Consider the following 27,587-nt stretch of genomic DNA (forward strand, 5'->3'; position numbering starts at 1 on the left):
GGAGTAAGTCCTCCATTGGAAGCTGCCGATCGAAATCTAATTCTCCTTTGTTTTATAAGCATATGTTGTTCTCGGACGCCTGATTACTTACCAATTTCATGCTCCTTGCAAGCACTTCGCAGCGATTTGACCGAGATGCACAATTCTATACACTCAGCCGGCACCCACCGATAAGCAACCCAATAATTTGTATTTATCCAATTGAGGCCTTTTTCCCGAAAGGGAGTCCAAGACTCCACCCCCAATTTCTCAGCCAAAGTAGTTGTGCGACTGAACAGTGCTCTCATAGCAAGAAGCTTCGAGACATCAATCACGGCTATAATATCTCCTCTTAGGTCGTTGAAACCCCAGTGTTCGATAAAACGCAATATTCTCGCTGGGCTATCAGACATCGCAATGAGGTCTGAAGGTCGCTTCCCCTCGCAGTGATTTCTCAAACTGTCCTGATCGACCAATGAGCTTTCGTGTAGAGGGCCTCCGTGATCAGAAGGTAGCGTGAATGGCTGTCTTGAAGAACGGAAACCAAGCTGTTTGTCATATCGACTATGGCTGTTTGACCGCATTACGCGATAGAGGATGTCTGGAGTGTTCGGCTCGGGGTGATCTAAGTGCCCGAAACTTCGGCTCAAGAGAACTTTATTGAGAGTGTTGAGTATTTTTATATCCGTCGGGAAAGTCAATCTAGCATCGACAAGCCTGCTTCTGATGTTTTTTTTCTTTCTGACAATGGGAGCTCTTCGTTCGCTTCTTCGTACTCGAGGCTTTGGCGTGGGACGTTTAACGCGCTTCGTGAGATCTGCGAAGCTATGAGCCCGAGGCTATCGGCAAGAAATATTTTATCGTCAAGGACGTTGACAAGACTTTGCCGTAAATCGTTGTATTCCTCCTGCAGTTGAGCATTGCGTTCTTTTTCTCGGTTTTGCCTCTTTTGTTCTTCTCTGAGTGGTTCATCGTCAAAACCGATATAGCGACCCTTTGTGACGGCGACCGCGCGAAGCCCATATCTTTCATTATCATCGTGTTCGACCATCTCGTTGAAGCAAACAAAGTGAACGCTGGCTTCTGGGCTACGCAACATCCTCCAGACTCCTGTTGAGGGGAAGCCGAAAACGGTATAATGTAATTCCGTTCCGAAGGGATGTCAACCAGCCCAGCATTATTGCATATTCAACGTCATCCGAGAATTTATGGGGCGGGTCTTTGGTGGACCTTGATGTTAGAATTCCAAAATAGTGAGAAAGGTGGAAATAGTTTCAAATAACTCCTTGGCACCTCGGATGATACAGAAAGCCCCGGCAATGGGAGTTAAGTCTAAAAGTTATTGCTGCAGCGATGCTCGAACACTGAGAAACTCTCTGTGGGACCCTCTGCCTAGTCCTTAGCGCAGATCATTTATTGACCTGACCGCACGAAATAGGGGCCACGTGAATACAAAGGGTTGGTTTTTCATCGATTCTTAATGTTTTTATCGGAATTTATCACTCGTATCAAGATTGCTCGATACCATTAAGATTCACTATCTAACATGCAAAGCTTAACGGTGTAGTTTGATGTAAAATGACGATTTAGCACACAATCCGCAATTTTTGGAGGGCCGCAATATAATGCTGGCCGTTCAATAGATATTCTGCACTAATGCCTCGGAAGCGGGGCGGTAAAAGTGTTAGTCAGAATGCATTGGACAAGCTGATTTCGAGAAACACTATAGAGGAGTTATGATAATGGAGAGGCTATGCCTCAACGGTTAGGCCTGCGTGCCGGAAGTGTCCCTGGGCGCTCTCCTCCCTTGCTCCCACCACGTCAACACACCACTCGAGAAAGTTATCGAATCCTTGATCCGGGTTATCTTCATAAGATGGCCAATGTCGCCGAATAAAGGCTTTTAGCTCCGCAAAGAACTCCTCAATGGGATTCAGGTCTGGAGAATACGGAGGTAGATACATCAGCTTCACACCAGCTTCTGAACACATCTGCTCTATCCGTTCTGAGTGGTGAAAGGATGCGTTGTCCATGACTAATACGGATCTCGGCTCAGGCCATTTTCCACAATGCTGGAGAAGCTGCTCAATAAAATCCTCAAAGACGGATGCATCAGTCGAGCCTTGGAACACTCGAGAGAAAACAATGCCATCTTGGGCGTATGCAGGCAGTATCTGATATCGTTTATCACGATGGAATTTGGACACCTGAACTGGTGTCGTTCCTAGTGGGGACCAACCCGTTCGCCTGAAGCCTATCCTTTTATCACATCCAGATTCATCCACGTAGACAAGGTGGTACGAATGGAAATCTGAGATAAAGTGAAAGTACTCATCACGTAGGTCTTGATTGCGCTCTCTAGCTTTGACGCGCGCAGTCTTTTTTGACCAGCCTTTCGATGCAAGAGCGCGGCTGATGCTAGATTTTGTTGCTTGGACATCGAATTCGTCCCGTAGAAAAATCCCCATCTCGTCAAGATATAGGTTGGGCTTTTCGAGCAGGTGATCGCAAAGAGCTTCTAGCATAAATGGAGTGAGGCTTCGTGGCCGTCCGCCTTTGTTAGGAGGCGCCTTGACGCTGCCAAACAGCCGTATATTGGAAGAGATTCTCAGGATGGTGCGCTTGCTGCAGCCGGCAGCTTGTGCCATCTGCGATACAGATAGTTCTCCACTGTGGATCATGTCATATATAAGCTCATGCTTTGAAGGGGCGAGGTTTGGAGCCATCCTGCTATGATCACTCGTGATTGATTGTTTAGGTCTCCTGAACCAAGGGAGAAGGGTTTCAAGGTGGGGTATGGAGGTGTCTGGCGTATTATAATTACAAGTGAATACACCCCACTATGGCACTAGGTATTTCCCGTAAGGAACGATACGGGACCCACATACAAGAATACTCTAGACAAACTCCCAATATAGACTAGTGGGTCTTGGCATTGGGGTTCAAGAAACAATCAAATAGTGTAGGTGGTGACACCAGTTTCGAGACGAGCTGTAATACACAAAGAGTAAAATCAAACATTCAACAACCAGCAATATATTCAGAATAAGCGACGTATATTTTCCATCGCATAAGGACCCTCTACCTTATCAGGGAGAGACACACGCCGAGGTGAAAGTTGTAGTTTTCGACTTGAAGTCTGACATGGTGGCCGACATCGCCGTAGTTGAAGAAGTCGAAGCGGAAGATAAATCGGCGGTGGTCATGTGCTTAGGATCAGACGCATTGCACCAGCTGCCAGCCTTGAGTCCATGATTCAGAGTACATCCTGACTTGTCACCGTTCTGATTGAAGAAAGTGACTTCTCCAGTCAGGTCAACCATTATCCAAGCAGCATCCTTGCCGTTTTCAGTACCACACGCCTCTACATTAAGAGCAGAGAAGTCTTTGCGTGTGCCGTTCACGGCCTCGTTCAGCTCTGAGAAACTGTCAACATAACAGTATTCAATTCCAAGCTGATTTATAGCTTATACCTGAGCAATCGGTTCCATTGAGCTCTGCAAAGGATGCAGAGTAACCTGTGCATCCGTGGTTATCATTGGACCATATCACACATTGGCGATCCTGATCGATAACCTCGAGGGAGCCCCCTAACGAGGCGCCAATAAAGACTCCAGAGAGAATTGCTTGGGCTAGAAGATGCATTTTGCTGGGCTTGAAGTAGAGCGCGTTTAAGCATAGTGAACAGTGAAAGAAGTTTCGTGACTCTTTATATGTTTGAGCTGCGACACCATTTTGGACACCTTAACTTGTATTCTTGTCATTTTATTATGAGAACTCTATTATGTGTAATTAATATTGTTTAGCTGGCCACAGTAGACTATTTTTCTGACTGCGACACTCTTCTCCGTTCCGCGGTCTCGTACAAATGATCACAACAGGTAGGGTAGGGACTGGGGAGCATAATATAAATTGAGAATAAACGCTGAATTGACAATCTGCTGGAAATGCTCGCTTAATACAAATGAGCTATGGCAACAGCCGGGTCCTAAGGCCTTCTAGATAGCTAAATAGGTATGGATCAACACAAGAAAACGTCTCTATCCTGCGTATGACTTTCTGAGAGATGATAAAATCTTGAAAAATGTTCGCCCTGGGAGCTACCAGCCGGGTCTGGCTATGCGTAGAGCAGGTTGACTGTTTTAATCCCCGCTCTAGTAGCCTTTACTCATACCACACGCACCCGCTTGGAGTGGCGTTCTTCAGAATTACGCCGTAATCGTTTGAGAGTTCCTGGCTGTTTGTGCAGCAATCGACGGTTCAAGGTGCACAGATGAAAATCAATGATCAGCGCTCGTCCGAGCTCAGCGTTCCACAAAATATTGTCCGGACGAAGATCCTGGTGGACGACGCCAAAACGACGGATTTCCTTCACCGACCGAGAAATCGCATGCTGGATGGTCTTGTCGAAAGGAGGATCGCCCACGGTCTTACCACCCCAGCCCATGAGAAGCATATGCCGGATCCTTCCGGCGCCGTGGAGGAAGTAGGTCAGAGCTAAATTGATCGCCCCGAGAAAGACGGGAACAGCCGATCCTTGCGCACGCTGGAGGACCCGGTAGATGTCGGCTTCGCGCGAAACGTCCCCCCAGAGTCTTGACGTTGTCCCCTTCCCGACAACCGTATATCCGAAGGTGGCACACGTAATCTTAAATGGTGCGCCGGAGGACCCACAAGGGCCGATAGGAGAGCAGTTATGATCCAGATCGTGATCCAGCTGCACCTTGAGCTTTTTCACTAAGTCAGGTGCACCGATCGGATGGCGGTCTGATCTTCCGTCAAGCATATGCAGATCCGTGTTCGGGCACTTAGGGTCAAGCGTGCCGCCCTGCTGTAGCCGGAGAAGACAACTTTGTGTGCAATATGGAGCGTCGTGGGAGCGAGATTGCCCGCATTGGTTCCCTTGGCGATCTCCTCGCGGTGCGGACCGCTGGGTTGGAGGGGACGATGTGACCTGGCTGAACCCTCGCTTCTGTCCTGCAGATGTGGTAGGGTCGGTCTCGGAATCCGAAGAACTCTGGTGGTGAGACGGATGGAAGGGTGGTGCGCAGCTAGCGGCCGCTCGTGTGGTCACTCGAGGGCCGGTGGTGATGGGGGAAGATGATGTGAGATATTCGGAGGTCGACTGCTCAGGACTAGCGAATTCGGAGCTGGTATCGTCCACGTTTAGGTCCCGAGGTAAATCTACCATTATGATCTGAGAGAGACCGCTATCATAGCTCGTGCGCCATTTCGGTAGGTTGTTCTTAGCGGTATTCCGCCACGCCTGATCACGAATAAACGAGCGGAAACTCATCAGACAGAGGCAGAGCGTCCTCTCAATTCGAGTTCTGGGAATCATAGGCCCTGCATCACCTGCCATCCCGTATGTCCCGGGATCGCCTAGGTGGTAATACAGGGTGGTTGGGTCGTCGTAGGGCACCCAGAGCTGCACGTCCATCAGACCGTTCGTCAAATATGAATACTCCAGACCCTCTTGAATCATCACGTGGAATACTTGTACGATGGCGGATCCGACCAGCCGCTCGGCGTAATACCTTGATTTCTCTGGCTCTTCGGTCGGCACACTGTCCGGTTGGACTACTTCTCGCCAGAAATCCATCGATCGGAGGCCTCGCCGCAGGTTCGCAGCAGAGAGCTTGTGGGGGGTTTATACTCAACAGTGGTAAGCAAGGTCCGCTGGTTACCGTCCTTTTGATAGATGCAAAATTGATCCGGCTTCGAAGGTTTGGTGGTTGATGGTTGACTGGCATCGACTTCATTATCGTGGTCCAGCGCGTTGGGGTGATTATCGAACCATACTCCGTTGCACAACCGGAACTCCCCACGAGCCTCTGGTATTTTGCACAACTCGGCAACAATATCATGCACGTGGTCTTCAACGGCGAGTCGCTCGTAGGTCTCGAGGTCCTGTTCGCTGCTAATGGGTCGGCGTGCGAATCGTCGGCCGTGGTCTTCCAAGGCAACCAGTGAGGTAAATAATTCTGGTGTATGCCCTTCGGTCGGTTGTAGGTAGCGGCAGACGGATTCGTAAATCTCCCGCTGCGTCTCCTCACAGTCCATCCACGGACGCAGTCGTAGGGGACAGTGTTTTCCAATCGGAGCGGGAATTTTGCCCGTTGTGGAGCGAGACGGTGTTTGGGCTCGGAGTGGCCTCCAAAGGAGATCGTGGCAATGTCGGATGAACTCTGGAAAAGTTGTCGGTCGGTTGCGGTCCCTTTGTTGTCTCTCTCGCTCCTCGGCCTGTCTCTCTCGCTCCTCAGCCTGTCTCTCTCGCTCCTCAGCCTGTCTCTCCCTTTCCTCTGCCCGCTTCTTTTCTTCCTCAGCCTGCCGTCTGAGCGAGGCTTCCTTGAGGAAAAGCGCCCTGTAGTCCGGGGAGCTGCTTCCACTCATCACTACCGTGAATATGGGAGGGAAAGACGGACAATTCCGGCGCGATGGTGGGGGGAAGCGTCTCATCTAGAAACTCTCCTCCCTGTCGTGACCGTCAGCTTGGCGGCATCTCGGTTAAAATATTTATCCGTCAAACACACGTGACTTCGGACGACTCATTATGTCATTACTCCCGTGCCCCATCGACCGGGAGTGCAGATTACCGGATCATCTACAGGTAAATCCGTCGGATCCGTCGCCAGTAGAACGTGTTGCGAGGAAGTATACTTGGAAAGATTATTCGTTATACGACAAGAACATGCAGAGACTCAGTCCAGCACAGTGCTACTGCGCGGCTACTGTTTATGGCAACGAGCCGACCTTTTTTGAACGATAAAAATATTCTGTCGTTGGTTTCGCGGATGCTCGAGGAGCCAGGGCCGGCATCCCCTGTGAAACGCCTGCAATTCCAATCTGTTTTGTCGGAGGAGCTGTGAGCCGCCTTTCATGATCGATTTGCAATCTCGTGGTAGAAGTACTCCCAGTAAAGCTCCCACAAAATTTCCGTTTCCTCTATAAATGTATTCGCCCATTCCATATGCGCTAGAAGATCTTGGTCACAATGCAGGCCCTGATGGACAACGGTTACAGGACGGCCTTAAAACAGAAGGATTATCAACTTTACCCAAGGTAGCTTAGCGTCTCTTGACATTAGGGGTTTGGAGAATATCAAAGAGTCTGATGGTGACCCCAGTTTCCGGAAACCCTGCAGCGTCAGGGCGAAAGCGGGGCTTTAGTCAAATCGCATCCTCCCCGCCTGCGCGAGCGGCGAGAAAGCTGAGCAGATCGTCACAGGAATCACCTTCTACGGCGTAGAAAATACGTAGTGGCTCCAAGGAGTATCCTCCCCTGGGAGCTAATGGCGGTTCCTGGGAATGAACTCTGATTCCTAGGAGCACCGCTTGTCTCCTAGGAGTACCGGTTATTGGCTCCTAGAGCAGTAAAGGCATAAAAGGCGTTCTCTCGCTTGATGACATAGACCGCGACCGGGTATTTTAACTTAGCTATAAACTGTTCCAGTCAAGAAATAATCGATCGAATGGGGGGCCACTGCGGGACCCACATTCTCAGTAGGCTGATAAGCCAATGAAATCGATCCTCACTGGGACAGCGTGGTTGTCTGGCTGAGAAGCATCGTCTGCATCCACTGGCCGTCTCAAGACCGTCTCAAGACTAGTCTAGGCCTAGAATGATTGGACTAGGAGAGAACTAGTACTAAGGGGCAGCTCATATGACGTGCAGCCTACTGTGTCGCCTGTGCTCTTCAGTGGGCTGTGCTGTGACTGATTTCCTCTCAAGAGGATTCTACCATGAGCGGAGCCCTCTTGAAAGAAGTCTTCTGTTCTCGGCCTCCCGAAAGGCCCTTGCTCTTGACATACGCTAGCTGAAAATAACCTGTTGTTAACGTCCTCCCGTGTTACTTCCTACAGGATGGTCTACATAGCTCCATCATAGATATAAGATCAGTCTCTCATTCCAATACCGCTTCTGTTAGATTTCTCTCGGGGTGCTATACATCTTGTCTGTATTATGCTCTTGTTTCAAGCAACATAGGCCTATACAGGGGTTGTGGGGTCGGAACTACAGGAACCAGTATCACCCTCACTGAGAGCTATCCTATGCACTCACTGAGGATATTCTGAGCATTTATAGGCTCAGGCCACTCGCTTTAACTAGGCGAGCCACCGCGAGCATTTTGTTAGGGCGCACGGCACGTTCTGGGGGCTACATTTTTCTCAGTGAAGTGTGGCATTGACAGATTCAGTAACTAACTAGTTAATAAATGTAGAAACAAGATTCCTTCAATTTCGGATGAACCCTGCAAGTGTCCCAATTAATCAGTGTCAATGTCTGACCCCGTATCTTCTTTGATATAGTAATTCCGTTGAGTGCTGAGACGATGGATTTCTTCTGCATGCCTGCGAAGATGCATCTCATGGAGCAGGTCTTCGTCACACATATGACACCTTCGATCCTCCAAGTGCTTTTCTCGAAAGTGTCGCAGGGTCGACTTATACTCACTATATTTCTGTGTTCTGCGATGAATGGGAAGTCCGGCGTCGCCATAACATTGAAAACACCGCCGGGGCTTCTTGGCCTTCCTAATATGGTCTCCGGCTTTCCTGAGAAGAATACCCTCCTGCGAAGGCTCCGGAGAACTGCATCTCTTCTTGGCTGGCTCTGGTACCACGTCGGTCTGTTCTTCGTCGAACCCATCACTTGGTGCTGCTCGTTTACGTCGCCCACGCAACGGGCCACCTTCAAGGAAGCAACAGTATCGGGAGATCGCAGCCACAGCGGCGTTCCTTCTTTGCCACTCCGCCTCCAGGGATTGAGAGGTAGGCCATGTGAATAAGTTCTTAAGAAGATCAATCTGCTCCGGTAGCATCTGGTCTCCTACTTGAAGCACCTTCCTCGCCTCTTCGTCGTCAACAGCAGTCCCCGAAAGCTGTCGCTCAATGTCCATTATGGCCTGTTTGCGGTCAAACTCATGGCGGACCTTTCGTCTCAGTGCTCTTTCCAACCGACCGAATGTATTGGAGGTTTCGCGTGTCAATTTCTCTAATCGCGATTGCGTGGCTGCACTGGGATCGCATTTGCACTCTTCGACTTGCTCCCTCATTCGCCGCTGGGCTTCGAGATATTCTGGATGTTCGCGAAGGGACGCTCGCTGCTCCGAAGTAAGATGTCGAGGACGTCTCTTGTCAATCCATCTACTCATGCGGGTGATCGCGCGCATCAGAGACTTGTTGGATTCACGGTCGTTCATAACACTCTGCATGTCCGTGTCGATGTGGCGTGGAAGATAATGATTCAAGAAAGTGCGAGTGTCAGCGTGTTTCATAATCAGATTTTGCTGTGCTTCGCTGACCGCGCTGTTTTCGTTTAACATCTTCCCTCCTCCATAGCGAAAACGATGGGCAAACATTGACTGAAGAAAGCCGTGGATCTCCCCTAGATTTCTCAGACGTCCAGACATAGCGCTCTCGGTCATCGGCTGGTTCCATTGGAGAACCGCACAGCCATTGACTACCTCTGTCTTGCAGAATACATAATAGTTTTCGACTTTGCGTTTCAAGGGTAGTTCCATCTGTTGTCGACCACCTTCGACGAACAACTTTCGAAGACGCTCCATGGACGAAAGCGCGGGGACTTCAAAGGCTTGAAGCCAAAAAAGCATACCGAAGATAAATGTGTGAGGGCTGAAGACAAGCGACGGATCGTTGATGATTTCGGGAAAAGGAAAATTGTTACTAAGAATAAGTGGTGATATTAGGATCTTTATTGCCCGGTTTCAATGCATAATACATACACTTGCGAAGTTCCAAGGAATTTCTTCGTATGCTCCGACTTGATCTCCACCAACAGTACGGGAGGTCCTCCATCCGGATTGTGTTGTATAGAGAAATGCAGATGTTTGAATTGTAGCGAAAGAAGAGCATGCAGCCGGTTCACAGTAAAAATACCCAGCATGTTGAAGAGACAGAGCTGGATCCGTTCGTATCCAAAATGAAATCGCCTCTCCTGAGTTCGGAGGATCGTCTCATTCAATTCAGTCAAGTCTTGGACGTACACTGGCTCCTTGCCTCGCTCTTGTTGATCGAGGTTGAATTTATCGATGAGTTTCCGGATACCCTGGAAACAGTCAGCTCCCAAGTGTCGGTTTGCGGTGAATGACTTACGGCATTAATCTCTTCGCTATCTTCAGAGGTGATCCTGGTCCGTGTGATTCTCCGATAGTAACCCCGAAATCCTTTCCAGTCAGCTTTCAGGGCGCTAGCTTTCGACGTTCCCTTGAGATGTCGACCGCCTTCACCATATTTCAGCTTCATGCAGTAGTTGAAAAATCGATGCACGTCATTAGGAGTAACCTCGCGCAATGCCTCCTCCGGATTATCCCATTTCAAAAGCGCACCAGGCTGAGCAGCCTTCACTCCGCAGTACCTACGCCGCACATCAGTAACCACCTCCATTGCGCAGGTCTGAATCATTACTCACTTGTGCCAGCGCTTTTCTATTCGTCGACCCCGAACCTTAGTTTGGTCGGAGCGCCCATAATCAAGCGGTATATCTGCAAGGTCCTCATCTGTGTCATCATCAGGGTCATCGCTGAAATCGGGCAAAACACCAGCGTCCGCTGGGCGGCGCACGGGTCGTTTTAAACAAGTTGACGACCCGCTACAGTCATCGGGTAGACAGCTGGGTTCCGGGTTGGTCAGCCCAGTTGAAGTTGAGGCGTCCCCAGAATCGGAGTCGTCGGTGGCATCGAAGTCAGGCCGGAAAGACACCCCTGAAGTGTCACTGTCGGTCTCTGAGGATGGATCTGCGATGTCGCTCATGTTGCCTCTAGGGAAACAAAAAGTGGTGTGCAAAGGCGCTCCGGGCAGATAGACAGCTGAATAGAAGGGACGAGCGACTGCGAGGCACGGATTGAAGGAGGGACTGGCAAAAGATAAACACTAGAGGAGAGGAGGGCTGGGTAGGAGAGTGGGGAGAGAGGGACTGTTGGCAGCTTTATGGCCATGAAACCCCCATTACCCCAGCGACCAATGAGCGTCCGATAGAGTGTGCCATTTTTGGCGACCTCACCATACGAAGGGTCACGGTAGCGCTCAGAGAGCAGGTCTCCGGAGGGGGGTAGAAGTCGATGGAAAGCACGAGCGGGACGTGGACGCAGGGGAAGGGGAGCCACGCGCCCAGGCACCGACATAGCTGAACGAGAACGTGACGGTGCGCGTTACAAGAGGGGCACTTGAGCGGCGCGTGGCTCTGGGGCGAGAGTGTGTGCGGAAAGATTGTGCCGAGGAGGCCAGAAATGGCCTCCTTTGACGCCAGAACCGGCGGCCTCAGCACAAATGCTTTTTGTTAGAGAACCATTTCAAGTCACATCGAAATCCGACTATTCATCCCTCGATATCTGCAAATTCCTCCCATGACGTTCAGCCTCCGCTTTCTCCCAGTCTTTGAGACAAGGGGCGAAAAATATTTTTCTTTGCCAAGTCTGAATGAGTGTTCCTATACTGACAATGATCCAAAGCAGGACGACTATGACGGAAAAAATCTGGTTGTGTCAGAAACCTTCAAGCAGTTCAAGTCTAATCTGAAAACTAACCGTGCCCAAAACTTTGAAGAATAATGATGGCAGCTCCTTTGCAATGGTAGTTGTTGCGACTGTAAACACTCCAAGTGGGAAAGTAAATCCCCACCAGCCCATGTTAAACGGGAATTTCGACCGAGTGATAGACGCCAGCGCAAAGAAAAGCCAAACAAGCCCAAACCCCCACATGATTGTTCCAACTATGAAGCCGAAAACGTAGAGGATAGGACCTGCTGAAATTTGCGCTGGCAAGCTGTTCGTTTCTGGGAAGATCCTCATGGCTTCTTTCCCAAGTTGCATGATACCAAAGGAACCTTGACCCAATGGTCCCAACGGAAGAAAAACAGACACTATAACTTCTTTGGGAGGTATTTTGTGAATCGTCAAGCGATGGAAGTACATAACGAGTACAATCATTGCTAAAGGAACTCCAGTCCCCCAGAGTATATAGCTGATGAGGATAGTCCAGAGAGCGTGTTGTTCGTTTTCTAGTACCGAAGCCACGATACTACCGGAGGCGGCGGCGACAATAGTTGAAACGATAGGCAGCAGCCAGGCTGCAGTCATTCCGGAAAGTTGATTTGCATGTCGAGACATTCTGCACTTCCATGTTAGAATAATATGACATAAGGAAATCATTAATGCTCAATACATAGCAAACGGCAAATACATATTATTTGCAAGTGAGATGGCAGCATCAATCCACCAAAGGGTCCATGCCAAAATAGCAGCCCATTGTCCCCATGCGGGAACACACACAAAGCATATCATATTAATAATAGTTGCAAGTCCCATGGGAAATGTGCCTATTTATCAGTTGTCAATAATGTCATAAGCTTTGCATAGTCGAGGCAGGATGCCTACCGAGAAATAACGACTGCGTAGGATGGTTCAGCATTGCCGTCCAGATACCTCGAAATAATGTGTACCGAGCCAGGGAAATAAGGCTAAACAAAGCAAAGAGAAACACATTAAAAGCAAAGACAACAACTGAAATCCAATATAGCCATGTACCATTATATGGCAAGTTGTGAAGAAGAATCGAAACAATGCCCGTGCCCATGGTAGCGCTGAACTAAAAAAAGGTGAAAAGTAAGGAAACTGCCTTCGATAACAATAAATTTAATTCTTACCCATCTGTTCAGATGAAATTAGTTATTTCCATCGCTGGAACAGAAGGATGAATGAACGTACGACGGAGTAAAATTGACGATAACCCGTCTCAAACCTTTCTGGTTCTTGGCGTGGATCCTAACTTCAAGATCATGGTTGGCCTGTTGTCCGCCAATATGATTAGGGCACAGTTGACCTGCAGCCTGACAAGCCGAGCAGCTAGCAGAGGGATCCATCATCAGTGGGATGGTATGCTTGGTGAAAGAAGTGAAATATTTGAGGGTGGCTTCAGCCTTTAAATAAATCATATCGCGTGCGGAGACATGTATCATCCAGTGGGGTGGAATGCGGCCAAACTACGGGTTACCTAGTCGATGATCCCCGATCGGCGACAGTGCTCGGGGACCATAAAGTGGGGTTATGAAATGCAGAGAAATTTCTTGTTTTGCGCAAGGAACTACTACGTCATCAAATAGGACGCACAAAAGCGGGCACGTGACTGAGAAAAGGGATTTTGGGGAGGGGGGGGGGCGAGTTGGACCCCGTAGAATTACGATATCTGGACAAGTTGCGCACCAAAGGAACAACTGACTCTTCTCTGAAGTCTTGCGCTTGTCGTATCCAACCTCATTTACGTAGACGAGTGGTATGGGCGAAAATCAGAGGTCAGATAAATGCGATCATATAGCTGACCATGAATTCGGCTTTTCGAGATCGTGTATAGGGGATTTTGTGGTGATACTGTACTACATTTCTATGCGGATGGCGGTGCTCTTACTGAAGCTAGTGCCTCCCGCTATCTGCGGGGTAGTTGATTCAATTTTCAAATGGTTAATCAACACAAGCGTAGACTTGGTTGAGTTGGGAGTAAGGTTCGTTGCATGGACGGTTCACCACGTCAGTGTAGGTGCTGCCAACCCAAGAAATTCGCGTCAAGGGCTCGAAAATTTGGAGTGGGCAATGGAGCGGCAGCCTCTGGATCTTACCTGCGATGAACACAGCTCGCTATTATGATAGTCAGGTAATTTATGATAAATAGTGTACTTGAAAACAAATTATGGCTGGCATGCCTTCTTCCAAAAGTAGTCTAATTATACTTGGTGCTAGAAATCGGGATCATTGAAAGAGTATAGTTAGTTACAGTACAACTTTTGCTAGGAATACCGTACACAAGAAAACAAAGACTCATTTTCCAGGAGACTTGGCCCACCAGCTGTCAGCTAGTGGATGGACATCATGAGATTCGATGTCTCTCCTGATTTCAGCCTTATTCTGATGATCAACATCAAATTGACCATTTCTCATGCTAAGCGCTGTGTTCAAATCGACTTGGTCCGAGTCTGTGAATGAACCCATCAAAGTTGGTCGCCCTAACGGAAGAGAATCTCCATGATCTACTTGCCAAAAATGCCACGTCTTGCCATATAGGCCCACAATTTTTTTCATGGCTTCTGTCTCGGCTCTCTTCCAGTCAACAGGATCTATAGAATCTGGCTTTGGCAAAATCAACATGCCCGATTTCACTTCAAAATCGTGCGAATGCCAAAGTTTCTTCTCTTCATCCGGAAGAGTTGAGAATAATGCGTTGCTTCAATATATCGTGTGATATTCTCTCTGGCTGAATCGGTTTAAACGTGCAACGCGTTGAGGAATTCGCAGATATTGTGTAGTGGCTTGTGTTCTGAATTTATTCCCGACATATTGAGAAAAGAAAAGAATGTTGAAGAAGAATTTTCGAAGATTTGCGCATCCCATTTTAAAGTATTACCAAGCTCCCAAATCTCTCCAAAGCATTTGGATTGCTTGAAGTCATAATATCGTCATCAGGTTGCTATTGGCTTTCGGTATTGGATTGCCTCATCTATTCGGCGACTTATGAACCTTGTCACTGAAAGGCTGGTTCTGGTTAATTTGTTTCATTAAAGAGTAAAGAAACAGATTTCCCATCAATTTTAGGATTTTAACGTGGAGATTTGCCTCTTAACGTTTGCCACGTTTTGAACAACCCGTGATAAAAATTGACAATAGAATTTTGGAATTTTTCTCTAAGCTCAACCGCGAACCAAACCAGCATTCCGATCCCCGGAGCATTCGGCGATTAAACGAGTCTGCTAACCTTCAAAGAATTTCATGCGAATCGGCGTGAAACATTGCCATCACTTGACATATGAGCCAATCCCTCATAACAATTAAGAGTTCCTCATTGAGTTGGCTCATCTCCGCTAATCATATCATGAATGAAAATGAGCGGTCAACCTAACTAGGCCAGGAGCTATTGTCAGGTCAAACTAGGGAGAGTTGATGTGGAGTGTTGAGGTAGCTTTTGACAGGTAATAAACATATTACCCGCTATTATAATATTCCGGTAATTTACAATACATCATCAAAACCAAAGAGGCTGAGTTGACGTATTCTAAAAGTAGTTTAGCCTTTCTTGGCATTAGGGTTCGAGAAACAATGAAAGAGTGTAGATGGTGACACCAATTTCCGGAACTACTGTACCCGGATCCGTACCCAAAGCATTCGTTACACTGGAAGGACAGTTTTCATGATCGACAGAGATATTCCCCAGGAATCTGTGTGCGTCATGCATCCGATCGCGATGGGGAACACAATCCCGATTGTTTCCTTCAGTAGCCGGCTTTGCTTGTCTTGTCGTATTCATGAGCGCAATGATCGACTGATCTCGGTCGCGCTCTCGGTATGCTCCGTCCAACTTGGAAATCAGTCCTTCGACTCGTTTCTCTGCCATATCTCTTTGCACTGTCATGTAGTCTTGTTCGCGCCGCAGTTCTCGATTTTCTTCGCCTAGGCGTATGACTTCACGTATCCTCTGGTCGGTAACGTTGTTCGTATTCATTTTTGCTTGCTTGTCCATGGCGACCAGAACGTCCCACCAGAACTCGAAGTGATGCCGCAATCGTGCCAATTGTTGCGCGCTGTCGAGAACGCAGATCGCTCTGGTTGGGCATAATGGGTGGTTCGGGCTCACATAGTCGAACGCATCAATTGTTGGAGCTGTGATTTTGTTTTCTGGTGGCAATCTGCCGTCTTCCTCGTTGCTGGGTTGGTAGTCATCGTCCAGGATGGTAGCTTCCCGTGCTAGGACAGTGACCCTCCTTGTTCGTCCTCTCCATTCCCCGTCCTCAGCTCCTCGATCACTGGGGTTCTCGTTGTTGACTTGGATGTACTTGGATGCCATGGTGTCTTTGTTGTCGGGGTTTGCGGTACAGAATGTGAGGGTCTCACGTATTCATACACTTGGATAGCGTCTCAAGATGGAAGGTAAATATTAAGAACAGATATAACTCTAGATGACGTCATAAGACGTAGCACGAGGAAGCAAGGAGGAGCTTCCTCACGTTCAGGGGAACCGAGATAAGCTATGTGGGTCCGTCACTCCGTATATCCTCCGCTGATCGTACTATGCTGCATGTCCCAGTTACTCGCAGTTAATTGCACATCGTGTATATTCAAGTATAAACAGTCATATCTGGAGGCCTTCGGTCATTACAGAAGAAAATCCTTGACCACACTCAACCACCCTATTTTAAACAGTTCATGAATGACGGCTGGTGGGTAAAATTGTCACCGGTGATGTGTAAATTCTACTCACAAATTGGCGCATACATGTACGGGTGGTAATTATTGGTCATTCAGAGGTCGATCACCACCTGTCGAACGATGGTTATCGGTAATAAACGTCAACGTTCCACACGCTGTCCCGTCACCAACTCCGATAACACCAATGATCATAACCACACCCAGACATGACTTCCGTTTGCTTAGGCTGATTCCAAATGGACTACGCAATACTCGTTCATCAGAACCACCAGGCTTAAGCACGTGGTTGACCGGCCCCAGTCCACCACCCTACGTTTACCACCTTCATTCTTCCGACCTCGGTTAAGCCTACTTGTAAATGAGAGCGAAACGCTATCTTCTTCGTTCCCTCGTGGGATGTGAAAAAGACTGTCGGCGTTCTGTGAAAATGGTGAATCCAAGTGCAAGCAAGAAGTTGGGGATATTGGTGCTGGACTGACTGGGCTTTGCGTTTCAACGGATCCACCTTCCGACAAGGAGCCGTTACGCTTCGCAGTCAACCGATTTGACGAGAAACCCCGCCGAAACGAATCTCAGCGCTTTGACACGTTCAACTGGTGATTATTAAATGCTATACAAGACCCAGTGGTCAAGTAAAGAAAAAAACAAAAAGAGGGAAGATATTGCCCATCGTTTGCGATATTCAAAGCCTGAAAATTTGTCGGAAAACGTTGGAAAGATTTCTGTTTTTTTCCCCTTTGCTATTGTCTAACGAACGGACCCGGTTAGAAACTGAGCTATTCCATTGCGGCGATTGATGGGTTAAGAGAGGGTGGTTAAGAGAGGGTGGTTAAGAGAGGGTGGTTAAGAGAGGGTGGTTAAGAGAGGGTGGTTAAGAGAGGGTGGTTAAGAGAGGGTGGTTAAGAGAGGGTAAGATACAAGAAGTGGGATTATTTAACCATTGAATGCTCTTCAGACGTTAACATGCTCGACTAGCGCTAGTCAAGCAAGACTTGGTCTGTGCACGGCGGATACGGCTGCGGTTTCCACCACCTGGCTTGCACGGCAAATTAACCATCCACTGTTGATCAGTCGGATACTCGAATTATCACTTTCTTTTGCTGCTGTTCTCAGAACTCAAATAAACAGCCCGAACGAATACATCTAAACCATGACGCTCTTGCCCAGCGTATCCTATTCGTTAACGAAAAGTTCAACTGCCCAAGAAACGATACTGACACGCCCGGTGACTCGTCTTTTCTGAGGGATGTCTTAAAGTCATTACTGTAACTAAGATATTGTGAAACCCTCCTAGTTCCACCCGTGGCTGTCTCCCATGGTTGCCTTCTGGGGGTGCCTTCCCGGCAAAGAGGAACAGCGTTAAAGTGGCCATCGTCAACCAGACCGATAAAGAATTCCATTTGTCTTATTGTAAGGAAGCAGTGGTGCTTAAACAATGGCTTCGGATTTTGACTGCTCTCACAGTTCAAGGTACAGTAAGGCGATGGCATACAGCCACGATTCATCGTTTATCATGCGGTATGGATTCCAGAGGTACTGTACCTCTGTACGTAATCTGTTATAGACTTGAATTTTAGAGGTGGTTATGTTTATGCAATTTTGCCCGTTTTACATATTGCGTGGATGTATTGTTTACTGTAAAAGCAGATGCTTTGCGACTGTCTTGCCGTCGGTAATTCTTTTATAGGACCCGAATGACCCCTTAGAAAATTCAATATTAGCTTAAATAAAATGGTATTGTTGAGTGATATAATAACTCTCCCGAAATATAAGATGCACTTGTCAATAACTCGTGCCAGAAAAATCCCATCACGAAATTCGCCAAATATATGGTCGTTCGTACTTGTAGAATGCGCTCGATCACAATCACACATGGCATGTCACTGATCAAAATTTTTGCCCGATCGATGTCGCCGAAAAAAGCTTCAAGTTGGTCACCATGACTCTCGAAAGACGAGTTGGTGTGTTTACATATAGAAGACATTTTTGGCCGGTCAATTTGTGTCGTACCTCGATGGGTCTCGGATCTTCAATGGAAATAGTAACGACTGCCAATAAGCGCAGGGTGTCCGGAGGTTCTATGGACTGTCTTAAGAATACATACGGTAAAAGGAACAGTGTATAGTTTCGCAAAACGTTGGAAGACATGCACAAAAACATAAGAAAACCCGAGAAAAGCCGCACTTGTTGGCCAGCTGCCTGTATTCGCCCTAGGCTCCTAAGAGCATGCGATTGAATTCCTTTCCTTCTATTTTTCCTAGATTAAACGCCGGTTTGGAGAGAAAGAAGTATTACATCACTTTCGTTCGTTGGCCAAGAAAGAACCAATCGTCCCGTGTCCCAAGAACCCACTTGGTGCTCCTGGGACTCCCATATGCCCTTGGGAAATGTCTAGGTGTTCCCAGGAACCGTCATCTACTCCCAGGAAGACAATCGGTAATGGTCCCCGAGGAAATCCGTGCAAGCTCCTAGGCTCTACCGCGTAATCCCAGGAAGTACTATCGTGTACCCTATTAGCATGGTAGTCCTGTGAGCTTCGAGCCCGTAGGAACTGTGTCCTCTTTGTGAGGCATATTTTAACCCCAAAGTTTTATTTTAAGCAACACCATTTATTCGGTCTTATAATTTCTCAGCTTGCTTAGAACAAGCTAGTTGTAGAGTAGCAAAATCGGAAATGCCAGACCGTGCTTGCTTATCGACCCAGGTCCTCTCTGTCCCATTAAATATCCAGCCATAAAAAGTAACAAGATCGTACGATAATATACAAACCACAGTTGGTACGAAAGATTACGCACACGTCTTTTTACGACCGTTACCATTTGGAACTGTGGTGCTGTTAACTTGTAATGTTTGTTACCATAGTGTGTAGGTTAGACGCTTTTAAGAGATTTTTCGACTCCGGAATGATTTCATAAATTTGCGTTATAAATGTTGAGAGGGCCGATTTGCAAACCTTTCATCAGCAGAGCCACTTTGCGAGGCCTATTAATGATGTTTTCAAAATTTATTGCGCTAGGTGACGAGTGCCCCCGCTGGAAAACAACATCTAGTTTAACCATTTAGGTGAGATTGAATCCATATCTTCACAAAGGTCAAAAGGCCCCCAGGGTTTGTCTCGGAGCCGAGTTTTTATTTCAAGGGTCAACACTGGGATTTGCGCAACTGAAAAGTAAATTATGTATAGGTGAATAATCATCGACCAAAGAACAATGCTTTAGCCGCCCATCCGATTAGTCCGTGATCTGGTGCATCGCTGGGAAGGCTTTATGTCCATCCAAACGTGTCGCAGGAAAGCCGTGTCTACGTCTGCGAAGTGAATTCCAATCTGCCTCAGAGTCAGATTTTGGCTTTTGAGTTGACGCAGCTTTTGTGTCTCCTTTGTATTGAGCCTCTGGCGCAGCTTGTGATCTGGATGGTGCGACTGTGATCTTGCCTTCGCTCTAGTCAGGCGTCCACGAGATCTGGTGACAGGGGCTTCATCGAAATGAGGCAAGTTTTCATCACCGACTTCTATCTGGTTATGGATAGGATAGTCGTATTCATGTTCCGCAGGAACAGTTTCATCGCTGGCTGACGTGGACGTGGGACAATCTTCTCGCAAAACTTTCTGCTGCTCGTTCGCTTCGCTGGTGACAAAGCATGTAGGGGAGTATTCCGCCTGTGTCGTGCCACTGAGCGATACTGGTTTGGTCTCAACCTCACTTGGACAGACCATGAGTGAATTCAGCTGGCTGGCAACGTGACCACAAGGTCGGCGTGCACCCTCTGCGTGGAGATCAGAAGGGTCGAGAGTCCGAGGATCGTTGATCTCAAGACCAATATTGGGTTGAACGGAAAGGCTTTGAACGGGAGATTGTGAACCTGTCGCATCACCGAATGGTTTGATTTTGATCTCTTGCTTATCCAGAGAGATTTTAAGGGAGTTCGGCTGCATAGAGGTTTGATCATAAGGCTGGCGTGCTTGCTCTTTGTCAATCTCAGAAGGCTCGAGGATTCTCGGATCAATCACTTCCAGTCCAGGGGTTGTTGGCCGAGAGCTGAGCGGAGAACTTGCTGCGGATAAGCAAGACACAACTGAGCTGCTTTTGCTACCTTCACTTGGGCTGCCACGGAGACTCGAACAGTAATATTGATCTGGATATTCTGCAACGAACGAATGAAATGTGGGGACGGGCAAAAATATTTTGTCTGACAGTTGGTGCTCATGTTCGTGACGCGGGGGCGGATAACGGTAAAAGCGGGGTTTCTTGGGGCGCTCCCCTGGCTCTGTTTGCAATTCCGCCTTGCAGACACGCTTCCTCTTCCTCGGAGGCTTTGGATTTAGCCATATGGCTTTGTTTAACCCATGTACGTCGTGCAAATGATGTCGAAGGCCATGATCGTTCTCAAAAGTTTGGGTGCAGCCGCAAATAGGCTTTGTTGTGGGCCACTGGATCTCAGGTAAATGCTCTTCCTCAATGTGCCGCTTTAGATTATCAGTTCGCAGCCAATACTGTAACCGATCTTCAGGGAGAAGGTCCGTTTTTGGTAAGCAAAAGGGGCAGTAGCCCGGTCGAATGACCGTGTGACGGTATATGATCACTTCGCAGTGTTGGGTTCTCCAGGACTGGAGATGTGATGTGCAATGATCTCGCCATTGACATGACAGAAACCATTTCATACACTCGTAACAAAAGCGCATCTCTGATTCCGAAACTTGAAGGTCAAGTGCCATCTCATGCCGAACGCATTCATGAATGTGGGCACTTCTTTCGGATTTTTTTAGGCTTAAATGTTAGTCTGTCGTGTCATCATCATGCGACTGGAAAACTCACCTTGCAATCTCTTTTTGACAACTTCTCGCGGGGCAGAGACCGTGAATAGGGCTTTCACTTGGAAGGTAAACCACGCTGAAGTCACGGGAACATTGAGTTTTCAGATCTTGCACAAAAAGAAGCATCTCTTCAAAAGAAAGCTCTTTGGTGCAAGACATCAACGTTGCGATTCGGGAAATCTCGGGCATCACCAAGGCTTGAGCTCGTGTGGAAACGTCATTACCAACAGCCATCGGCTCTTCTTTTCCCCTATTAAGGATTTTTCGGTCTCGTCTTTCCTGGACCCAGCGGGTCTGATATTCTTTCAGTTCAACAAGGCGGTGTCGAACCAAGAGCTTTTTGTAGTCCATTCTCTCAGCCTTTATGAGCTCCTTGTCGTGGTTCTGGGATTCAAGATGCTCGATCCGGCTTCTGATTTCCAATAGTTCTGGCTTCTCCAGAATACTCTCTTCAATTTGCGCAGGTAGTTCGCCTGGCAATCCAGGTTCATAGAATCGGTCAAACCCTTGGAAGTACTCGATATGATCCGATTGCTCCTTCTCATCCAGAACAGCTGAGACTGTGTCAATCGACGAACAGTGTAATAAGTAGTCCTTTGGATATGTTCCTGGTCCTTTATGTCCATAGATTTGCGAGACCAACGCAGATCCATATTTTTTTTCTGTACCAGGTATTAGCCAATCGGCTCTGCGGCTGCAATTCTCCAAAAGCTCACCTTCAATTTTTTTTCCAAGATGCTTTCGAATCTCATGAACTTTTGGTCTCTCGGTATATCCAGCAGCAGCAAGTACTCGACCCAGGCATTCTCCAAACGCGTCCTTGGTGAGGGGAATATCTTGAGGTCCATCAGCTGTGACATTTCTGAGGACAGGCTTTTCCAGATATTCGTCTTTCCAGCGTAACGGAATCGGCCCGCTTGAAAGGTCATACTGGGCTAGGTCCTCCACGGTGTTTATGCCAAAAAGGGCACCGTGCTCAAGCGCAAGGGCCAGAAGAATATACCCAGCTGCGAATTGTGGTCTCTTGGTGTCACGGATCCCAATCCCAAATCTGAAACAATCGGCAAATCAGCTCTCAATTCTAGTCGGCATAGTTTAAGTGAGTCCTAGAAAAGTAACCTTACACCGTGTAATTGGGGTCCCGATTATTTTTGAGCCACACTTGATTGACTCTCCATTCTACCTTCCAAGGTACTGTAGAGGATGGGAACAAAACTAGATCGATGTGCTGTGACAAGAATTAATCACAAATATTAACCATATCACTGAAGTGTCCTCACCTTGTATCGAAGACCTCTTTGCATTTTATCTTCATGGGAAGGTATAAAAGCTCCAATTCTCGCTCCAGTGAAGAGATATAGTTGAAGAGCCAGCAAGATGATGACTTTGAGCAATCCCGGTATAAAGCGGTGATGATCGGTCTGCCACAGAGATGAGACTGTTCTGATGAAATCCTTCCTGGTAAAGCTTTTGTTTGGAGAATTGATATTCTCAATAGTTCCTTCTGCTGTCAATGATCTTTTGATCCACTGCTTTGTGCTTAGCGCTAACTCGTACTCTGGAATGAGAAATTTTGTTGTTGGGGGGAATCCAGACTTACGTTGAATATTTCTTTCCGATCCACCAGTCCAACGCTAATTTGCATATCCTCTTCGAGGCCACCAAAAAAACGCTCTGCGCACGACACAACTGACTTCACCACTGGTCGCCCATTTTTACTTAGTCGTCCTCGGGTGGAATGAATGTACCAACGGAGAAACTCCTTGATGAGCTGATGATCTGGAGCCTTGGAGCCCGGGCAATTGTCATAGTCTCGTATCCCGTTTTGTTCAAGGAAGCTAGAAGCAGGTCAGTTTTTCCTTGGGGTTGTTCGCATCACAGTTGAGTAGGGCCTTACTCCTTCCAAAGTTCGGCATGTTGCTTGTACACCTTCTTGGTCTTAGGTATCCTCTTGTCCTTATCTCGAATGGCATCTTCATTTGCATGCGATCCGAAAACATAACCGCTTTGCTCCAAATGTTTGCGGCGTTTCTCTTTGGCGACCTTGTCTCGTTGAGCAAAGAATAATTTCCTACCCATGACTGAGCGAATACCCAAGGAAATGCTAAGAAAGAACTGAGAGACGAAGCAGTGAAGGCGAGGGTGAAAGTAAGCTGTGTGGATGGTCCGGAAGTGGAATACAGCTCCAATTTATATCTGAACTTTTACACATGGACAACTCTGGATAAGTAACCAAAATGAAATTTTCTTTTGCGCCACCGCATGATGAAACCTACGGTTTCCGTTATTGCATCACTCCGTTCCAACACGTTCTTGTGGGGCGGGGGAAATATAGGAGAAAGCGCTTCAAGAAATTGAGGGCATGATGAGGACCATCAGTAGCTCACAAAATAAACGGCACGGTGGGGCCAGATGCTGCTTTGGGTTTAGACTGAGTGTGGACTGGGTGCTCAATAAATGCCTCTGGGTAATCAGTGAGCAATCAGTGAGCACCCAATGAGCGCTCACTGAGTGCTCATTGGGGATCAGTGATCTGTCACGTGATGCCACTGAGCGAGCTCACTGAGCCTGAGCCCGGACTGAAAATTACTCAGTGAGCTTGAGCCTGAGCGCCCTCATGAAAGCGGCGGCAGCTAAGATAGGAAAGCCCCACCCGGGAGGAGAAATCCCCTATATAGAGCTGCGTATGTAGGACTTGTCAGTTGATGAGTTGGAAGGCCTTGATGATACTCACCGCTTCGGAGGACTGGCTGATAAGTAGCCCATGCTATTGACCCAAGCAAGCCAGTACAGACCAAAACCCCCACCACAGCCTGTGAGAAAACGTAGGGTTTTTGATGGAGTAAGACAAGTCGGGACGGTTGTCCGTCGGATATCAACACAAACCAAAGTAAAAGAGATATACCAGCACATAACGATGCCATCGCTGAAAGGATGACTTGGGAAGAATCAATTTCTGCCATTTTGATTTTATCATTTTGATTTTACACAGTCTGTTCGTTGGGATACTTATAATAGTTTGCCTTAAGATCTGGTATCAGCGGACCCGGGAAAGCATCAGGTTTATGACATTTCTAAAAGTAATTGAATATCTTGCGGACTATAAATCTTTGTTGGTCAAGAAAATTGATGACTTATAAAACGGCTGAGATAGGCGTAGATCACCGCGGTTATTCCTGTTGCACTGGGCCTTGAGGACCAATGAAGGTGACCTAATGGCTAAAAAAAGCGTAGGCTGGCAAGGGTAGGGGGTGGTCAAAAACTTCTTGACAGGCCATCGGCATCGAGTATCATTGGTCACTAAAGCTGCGGGGCTCTGCAGGGGCCGTCAAATTGGCCCACTGCCTCCGCGCTTGCTGGCCACTGCCTCATTTCCAATAGTACCACCATCCGTTCCTGGAAAATAAGGTTTCAAGAGGCGTCTTGCTCCCACTGTGATCAAGGCTTCTCGCGCAGAGATGCGTGAAAAGGTGTGGTGTTAAGGACTCATCGTCGCGACTACAAGCTAACTTTCCTGAGATAAAGTTACACAGCCTCACGCTAATGCATGGATGTCAGAGCGAGTAGTGTGGGATCAGCTGACATAATGGAATGCCTGGAATTAACTTCTCTATGCTAGATTTGGCTTCGCGCATCAGACAGAAGAGACAACTACCCTCATCTCTCAGTTCAAGAAGAAGCAATTGTTTATTCGGTTCATTTCTATGATTCAGTATGCATGACAGGATGTCTTGGTGAGTTCCTCCCTGATATCTTCCATGCTATCTTCGACGTTACATGGTGGTGTTTGGTTGCTCCCTCTCATCCAGTCTGTATGACAGACCGCCATCGCACTTCTCCCACTTCACTACTTAATTAGTGCAGTTAAACTAGGGAAGCCTCCATGGCCTTCGGCAAAACGAGCGGTGGCTTGCAGGCTAATTTGCAAAGCTGAGCGACAAACCGATATATTGAAGTGCTGTAGGCGCCACCAATATTGGCCGGGGAATTGGCGAGTCTATACGTGGAGTGGGTAAACCTTGTGAGCTTGTCCACATCTATGGAAGTCTTCAAGGAGGTCTATATTTTCTGTGACCTCTATTCCCTTCAGAACCTTGACTTCTGCTATCTGGTTACTGGTCAAGATCCCAGGAGTTATTGACTCTGATCCCCCAACGTAGCCAATTCTCTCTCAGCCATCTTCTTGCATTCTCCAGATCAACCTGCCCGTCCGTACGTTTCCTTTTCTTCCGAGAATTGTCTGTAGGCAGGCCATACCGTTCACAGGAAACCCCAATGAAAGTTGCCTCCAGCGCAGAAGATGGGTGCTCAACATACCACTGATAACAGTCTTCCCACGGGTACCCGCGTCCATATTCATTCGGGTCATTTGGATTAGATATGTGAAAATTATGGTCCTCTAATCCCTTAAAAAAACTGGTTCAATACGAGGTGACTATTGGGGTAGCGTTAAATCTTGCCTAGGCTGGGTGGGCAAAAAAAGGCGCATCGCGAAGTACATCGGCATTTGGTTGTCTAGTTGAGTCGTTTGCGAGACAGATATCGGATCAGCCTGATGGTTAGAGGGGGCAGGGCCGGCAGAATCTGCGTTATCTCCATGGGTAAATGTGGTGTGTGAGATCGTTTCATCTGGTTGGGTATCCATTTCTCCGGAGAGAACTTCGCTAGGGACATTCCCCGGCCCAGGGAAATCATCGCTAGGTGAAAGAGGTGGGCTTTCAGGGCTCCCAGAGCTGAGATAGCGGAAAAATGTGCGGAACACCGATCGCCGCACAAATCCTGCCGTCACCCGTCGCATCTCCCAAGGCTGCCCTAGAGACTCCCGGGAGAGGGCGAATCGAACCGCATCTGTTGAGTCCGTAAAGGGCTTTCCGTATCGTCAACTCAATGCCAAGTCATCTTCGCTGCCCTCTGGATAGTCACAGGGCGCCTAATAGGGAAGATTGGTTGGTTCCGATTGCGTGCCATTAGTAAACGGAACGCTGAATCCATGGCGTCTGGCCAGCCAGTAGAAATGCTGCCAAAGAACCGACCGATCCAAGTCGGTTGATTGACGAGATGGTCTCGGCTCGTCCTGGATTTCAATCTTCTTGCGTGGTACGCGACGCTGATGATCAGTATTTCGAATCCGTACTGGAGGCTAAAGCGCCACAGATCGTAAAGCTCACGGCGAATCACGTGCTGCCTATATGGAATACTCATAGAACGGTGGCATCATATTGTCCGCCCACGCCTATGTCGATAGTGACCTTATGCTTGGGGTCAGGGACAAAAAGGTTTTGCATTACGCTTCGGCCGACCTCCAGGTAATGAATATCTTTAAAAAAATGTTTTAAGAGTTGGGATAGGGTACTCGATATCTTTCAGCTGCTCCCAGATATCGTTACGCTGCTGCGGATCTTGGATCTTTCGAAACAGGAGGCCTTTTTTTATTTCACGGTCCAAGAATTTCAGATCCTGTTCGGAGAACTTCGGTGCACGCGACGTCAGCATACGGACTGTAATCGCATCTACTTGAGGCAGTAAGTCGCTTCCTCCCATCAGATCGTGGAATGTCCGTCGAATGAGTTGCAAGTAACATAAAATCGGCTGGATACATGTTCGGATTCAGTTTTAGATGCACAATTGTGGGAAAGAGGCGAAGGGCGAGTCACTCCTACCTCGTCACACCGCATTGCCTTCAATTTATGTAACACGCCGATACTCATGTCCGCCCAGATGCCTTCTGTTGGGAGAAGTGCAACAAAGGCCTGTGTAAAGCCTGGATGTCTGAGGAATGCCCGCATGTACCCTCTCTTCGCACGTGGAACATTTTCGAGAGCTGCCCACCATTGATTTTCCACGATTTTGTTCCGGGGTCCACTGAGAAAGCCCTTATAATAGCGAATTTTTTGATAAATCAAGCCGTCCGGGGGGGGGGGGGGGGGGAGCGACGATCATTCCGATAGCTTTCTTGAAGAGAGCGAACAAATTCACTGTGAAGGCCCTCGACGTCGGCATTTTGGTGGCTGGTTCCTTCAACACAACCTTCCTCACTGTCTTCAGCATTCTCAGCTACCAGGATTGAGATATGTAAAATTGGCTGACATGGAAGACAAATTATGTTTCACTTACCACCAGCTGTCACGTAGATATCAATAACCCACCATTGATTTCCCGGTCCCAGCTTCCGGTGGGCGACATCTATAAGGCTCTGATGGTCTTCCGCCTGGAGGCGATAGTTTTCATCCACTTCCAACCAAGGAAGCGATTCTGCTTCGTCTCGCAATCTCATACGATGTTCCAAGTCAAACGCACTGACTATGACTGGCACATGGTTTTCCTGTCTCAGTCGTAGGAAACCTTGGATTTCCACGATTTTTCCAAGTCGATGAATGATCCCACCGTCGTCCATTTGCCTACTGAAGGTCGTGTCGAAACAAAGGTGCAAGAGGTCAACACGAGCGTCTCGGACAAATCGCGACTTACGGTAGGCGTAAAGTTCGCGCTCTGCCATCTCCACTTGAGTTTGTGACAAACGCGGCATAATGGGAAACCGGGCCTTCAAGACATGGTCCTTTAGGCAAAGGCAACTTGTGCTGAATATAA

At 47.9% G+C, this 27,587-nt stretch overlaps 9 protein-coding genes across 9 annotated transcripts; all 9 read right to left on the reverse strand.

Moving 5' to 3' along the window:
- Window positions 1–1,730: 1,730 nt before the first annotated feature.
- Window positions 1,731–2,627, reverse strand: NUU61_001528 (uncharacterized protein; the record flags this gene model as incomplete). The annotated part of the gene is made up of 1 exon (XM_056652110.1): window positions 1,731–2,627. One exon carries the CDS (start codon window positions 2,625–2,627, stop codon window positions 1,731–1,733), a length of 897 nt encoding a protein of 298 aa, XP_056515377.1.
- Window positions 2,628–3,068: 441 nt separating this feature from the next.
- Window positions 3,069–3,624, reverse strand: NUU61_001529 (uncharacterized protein; the record flags this gene model as incomplete). Its single annotated transcript, XM_056652111.1, has 2 exons — window positions 3,069–3,397; window positions 3,453–3,624. 2 exons carry the CDS (start codon window positions 3,622–3,624, stop codon window positions 3,069–3,071), a joined length of 501 nt encoding a protein of 166 aa, XP_056515378.1.
- Window positions 3,625–4,147: 523 nt separating this feature from the next.
- Window positions 4,148–6,372, reverse strand: NUU61_001530 (uncharacterized protein; the record flags this gene model as incomplete). Its single annotated transcript, XM_056652112.1, has 2 exons — window positions 4,148–5,592; window positions 5,667–6,372. 2 exons carry the CDS (start codon window positions 6,370–6,372, stop codon window positions 4,148–4,150), a joined length of 2,151 nt encoding a protein of 716 aa, XP_056515379.1.
- Window positions 6,373–8,245: 1,873 nt separating this feature from the next.
- NUU61_001531 (DUF3435 domain-containing protein) lies at window positions 8,246–10,751 on the reverse strand (the record flags this gene model as incomplete). Its single annotated transcript, XM_056652113.1, has 4 exons — window positions 8,246–9,665; window positions 9,725–10,047; window positions 10,095–10,345; window positions 10,439–10,751. 4 exons carry the CDS (start codon window positions 10,749–10,751, stop codon window positions 8,246–8,248), a joined length of 2,307 nt encoding a protein of 768 aa, XP_056515380.1.
- A 560-nt stretch (window positions 10,752–11,311) lies between these two features.
- Window positions 11,312–12,106, reverse strand: NUU61_001532 (C4-dicarboxylate transporter/malic acid transport protein; the record flags this gene model as incomplete). The annotated part of the gene is made up of 2 exons (XM_056652114.1): window positions 11,312–11,457; window positions 11,491–12,106. 2 exons carry the CDS (start codon window positions 12,104–12,106, stop codon window positions 11,312–11,314), a joined length of 762 nt encoding a protein of 253 aa, XP_056515381.1.
- Window positions 12,107–12,154: 48 nt separating this feature from the next.
- Window positions 12,155–12,572, reverse strand: NUU61_001533 (C4-dicarboxylate transporter/malic acid transport protein; the record flags this gene model as incomplete). Its single annotated transcript, XM_056652115.1, has 2 exons — window positions 12,155–12,315; window positions 12,374–12,572. The coding sequence occupies 2 exons, from the start codon at window positions 12,570–12,572 to the stop codon at window positions 12,155–12,157; spliced, it is 360 nt and encodes a 119-aa protein (XP_056515382.1).
- A 2,490-nt stretch (window positions 12,573–15,062) lies between these two features.
- Window positions 15,063–15,824, reverse strand: NUU61_001534 (uncharacterized protein; the record flags this gene model as incomplete). Its single annotated transcript, XM_056652116.1, has 1 exon — window positions 15,063–15,824. The coding sequence occupies one exon, from the start codon at window positions 15,822–15,824 to the stop codon at window positions 15,063–15,065; it is 762 nt and encodes a 253-aa protein (XP_056515383.1).
- Window positions 15,825–19,400: 3,576 nt separating this feature from the next.
- On the reverse strand, window positions 19,401–23,078 carry NUU61_001535 (uncharacterized protein; the record flags this gene model as incomplete). The annotated part of the gene is made up of 6 exons (XM_056652117.1): window positions 19,401–20,952; window positions 21,001–22,050; window positions 22,124–22,227; window positions 22,280–22,555; window positions 22,600–22,837; window positions 22,897–23,078. The coding sequence occupies 6 exons, from the start codon at window positions 23,076–23,078 to the stop codon at window positions 19,401–19,403; spliced, it is 3,402 nt and encodes a 1,133-aa protein (XP_056515384.1).
- Window positions 23,079–26,318: 3,240 nt separating this feature from the next.
- NUU61_001536 (uncharacterized protein) lies at window positions 26,319–27,495 on the reverse strand (the record flags this gene model as incomplete). The annotated part of the gene is made up of 4 exons (XM_056652118.1): window positions 26,319–26,588; window positions 26,660–26,724; window positions 26,790–26,861; window positions 27,114–27,495. The coding sequence occupies 4 exons, from the start codon at window positions 27,493–27,495 to the stop codon at window positions 26,319–26,321; spliced, it is 789 nt and encodes a 262-aa protein (XP_056515385.1).
- Window positions 27,496–27,587: the final 92 nt, after the last annotated feature.

This window comes from Penicillium alfredii (assembly GCF_028826965.1).
Source record: "Penicillium alfredii strain IBT 34128 chromosome Unknown utg000002l_segment0_segment0, whole genome shotgun sequence".
Lineage (NCBI taxonomy): Eukaryota > Fungi > Ascomycota > Eurotiomycetes > Eurotiales > Aspergillaceae > Penicillium > Penicillium alfredii.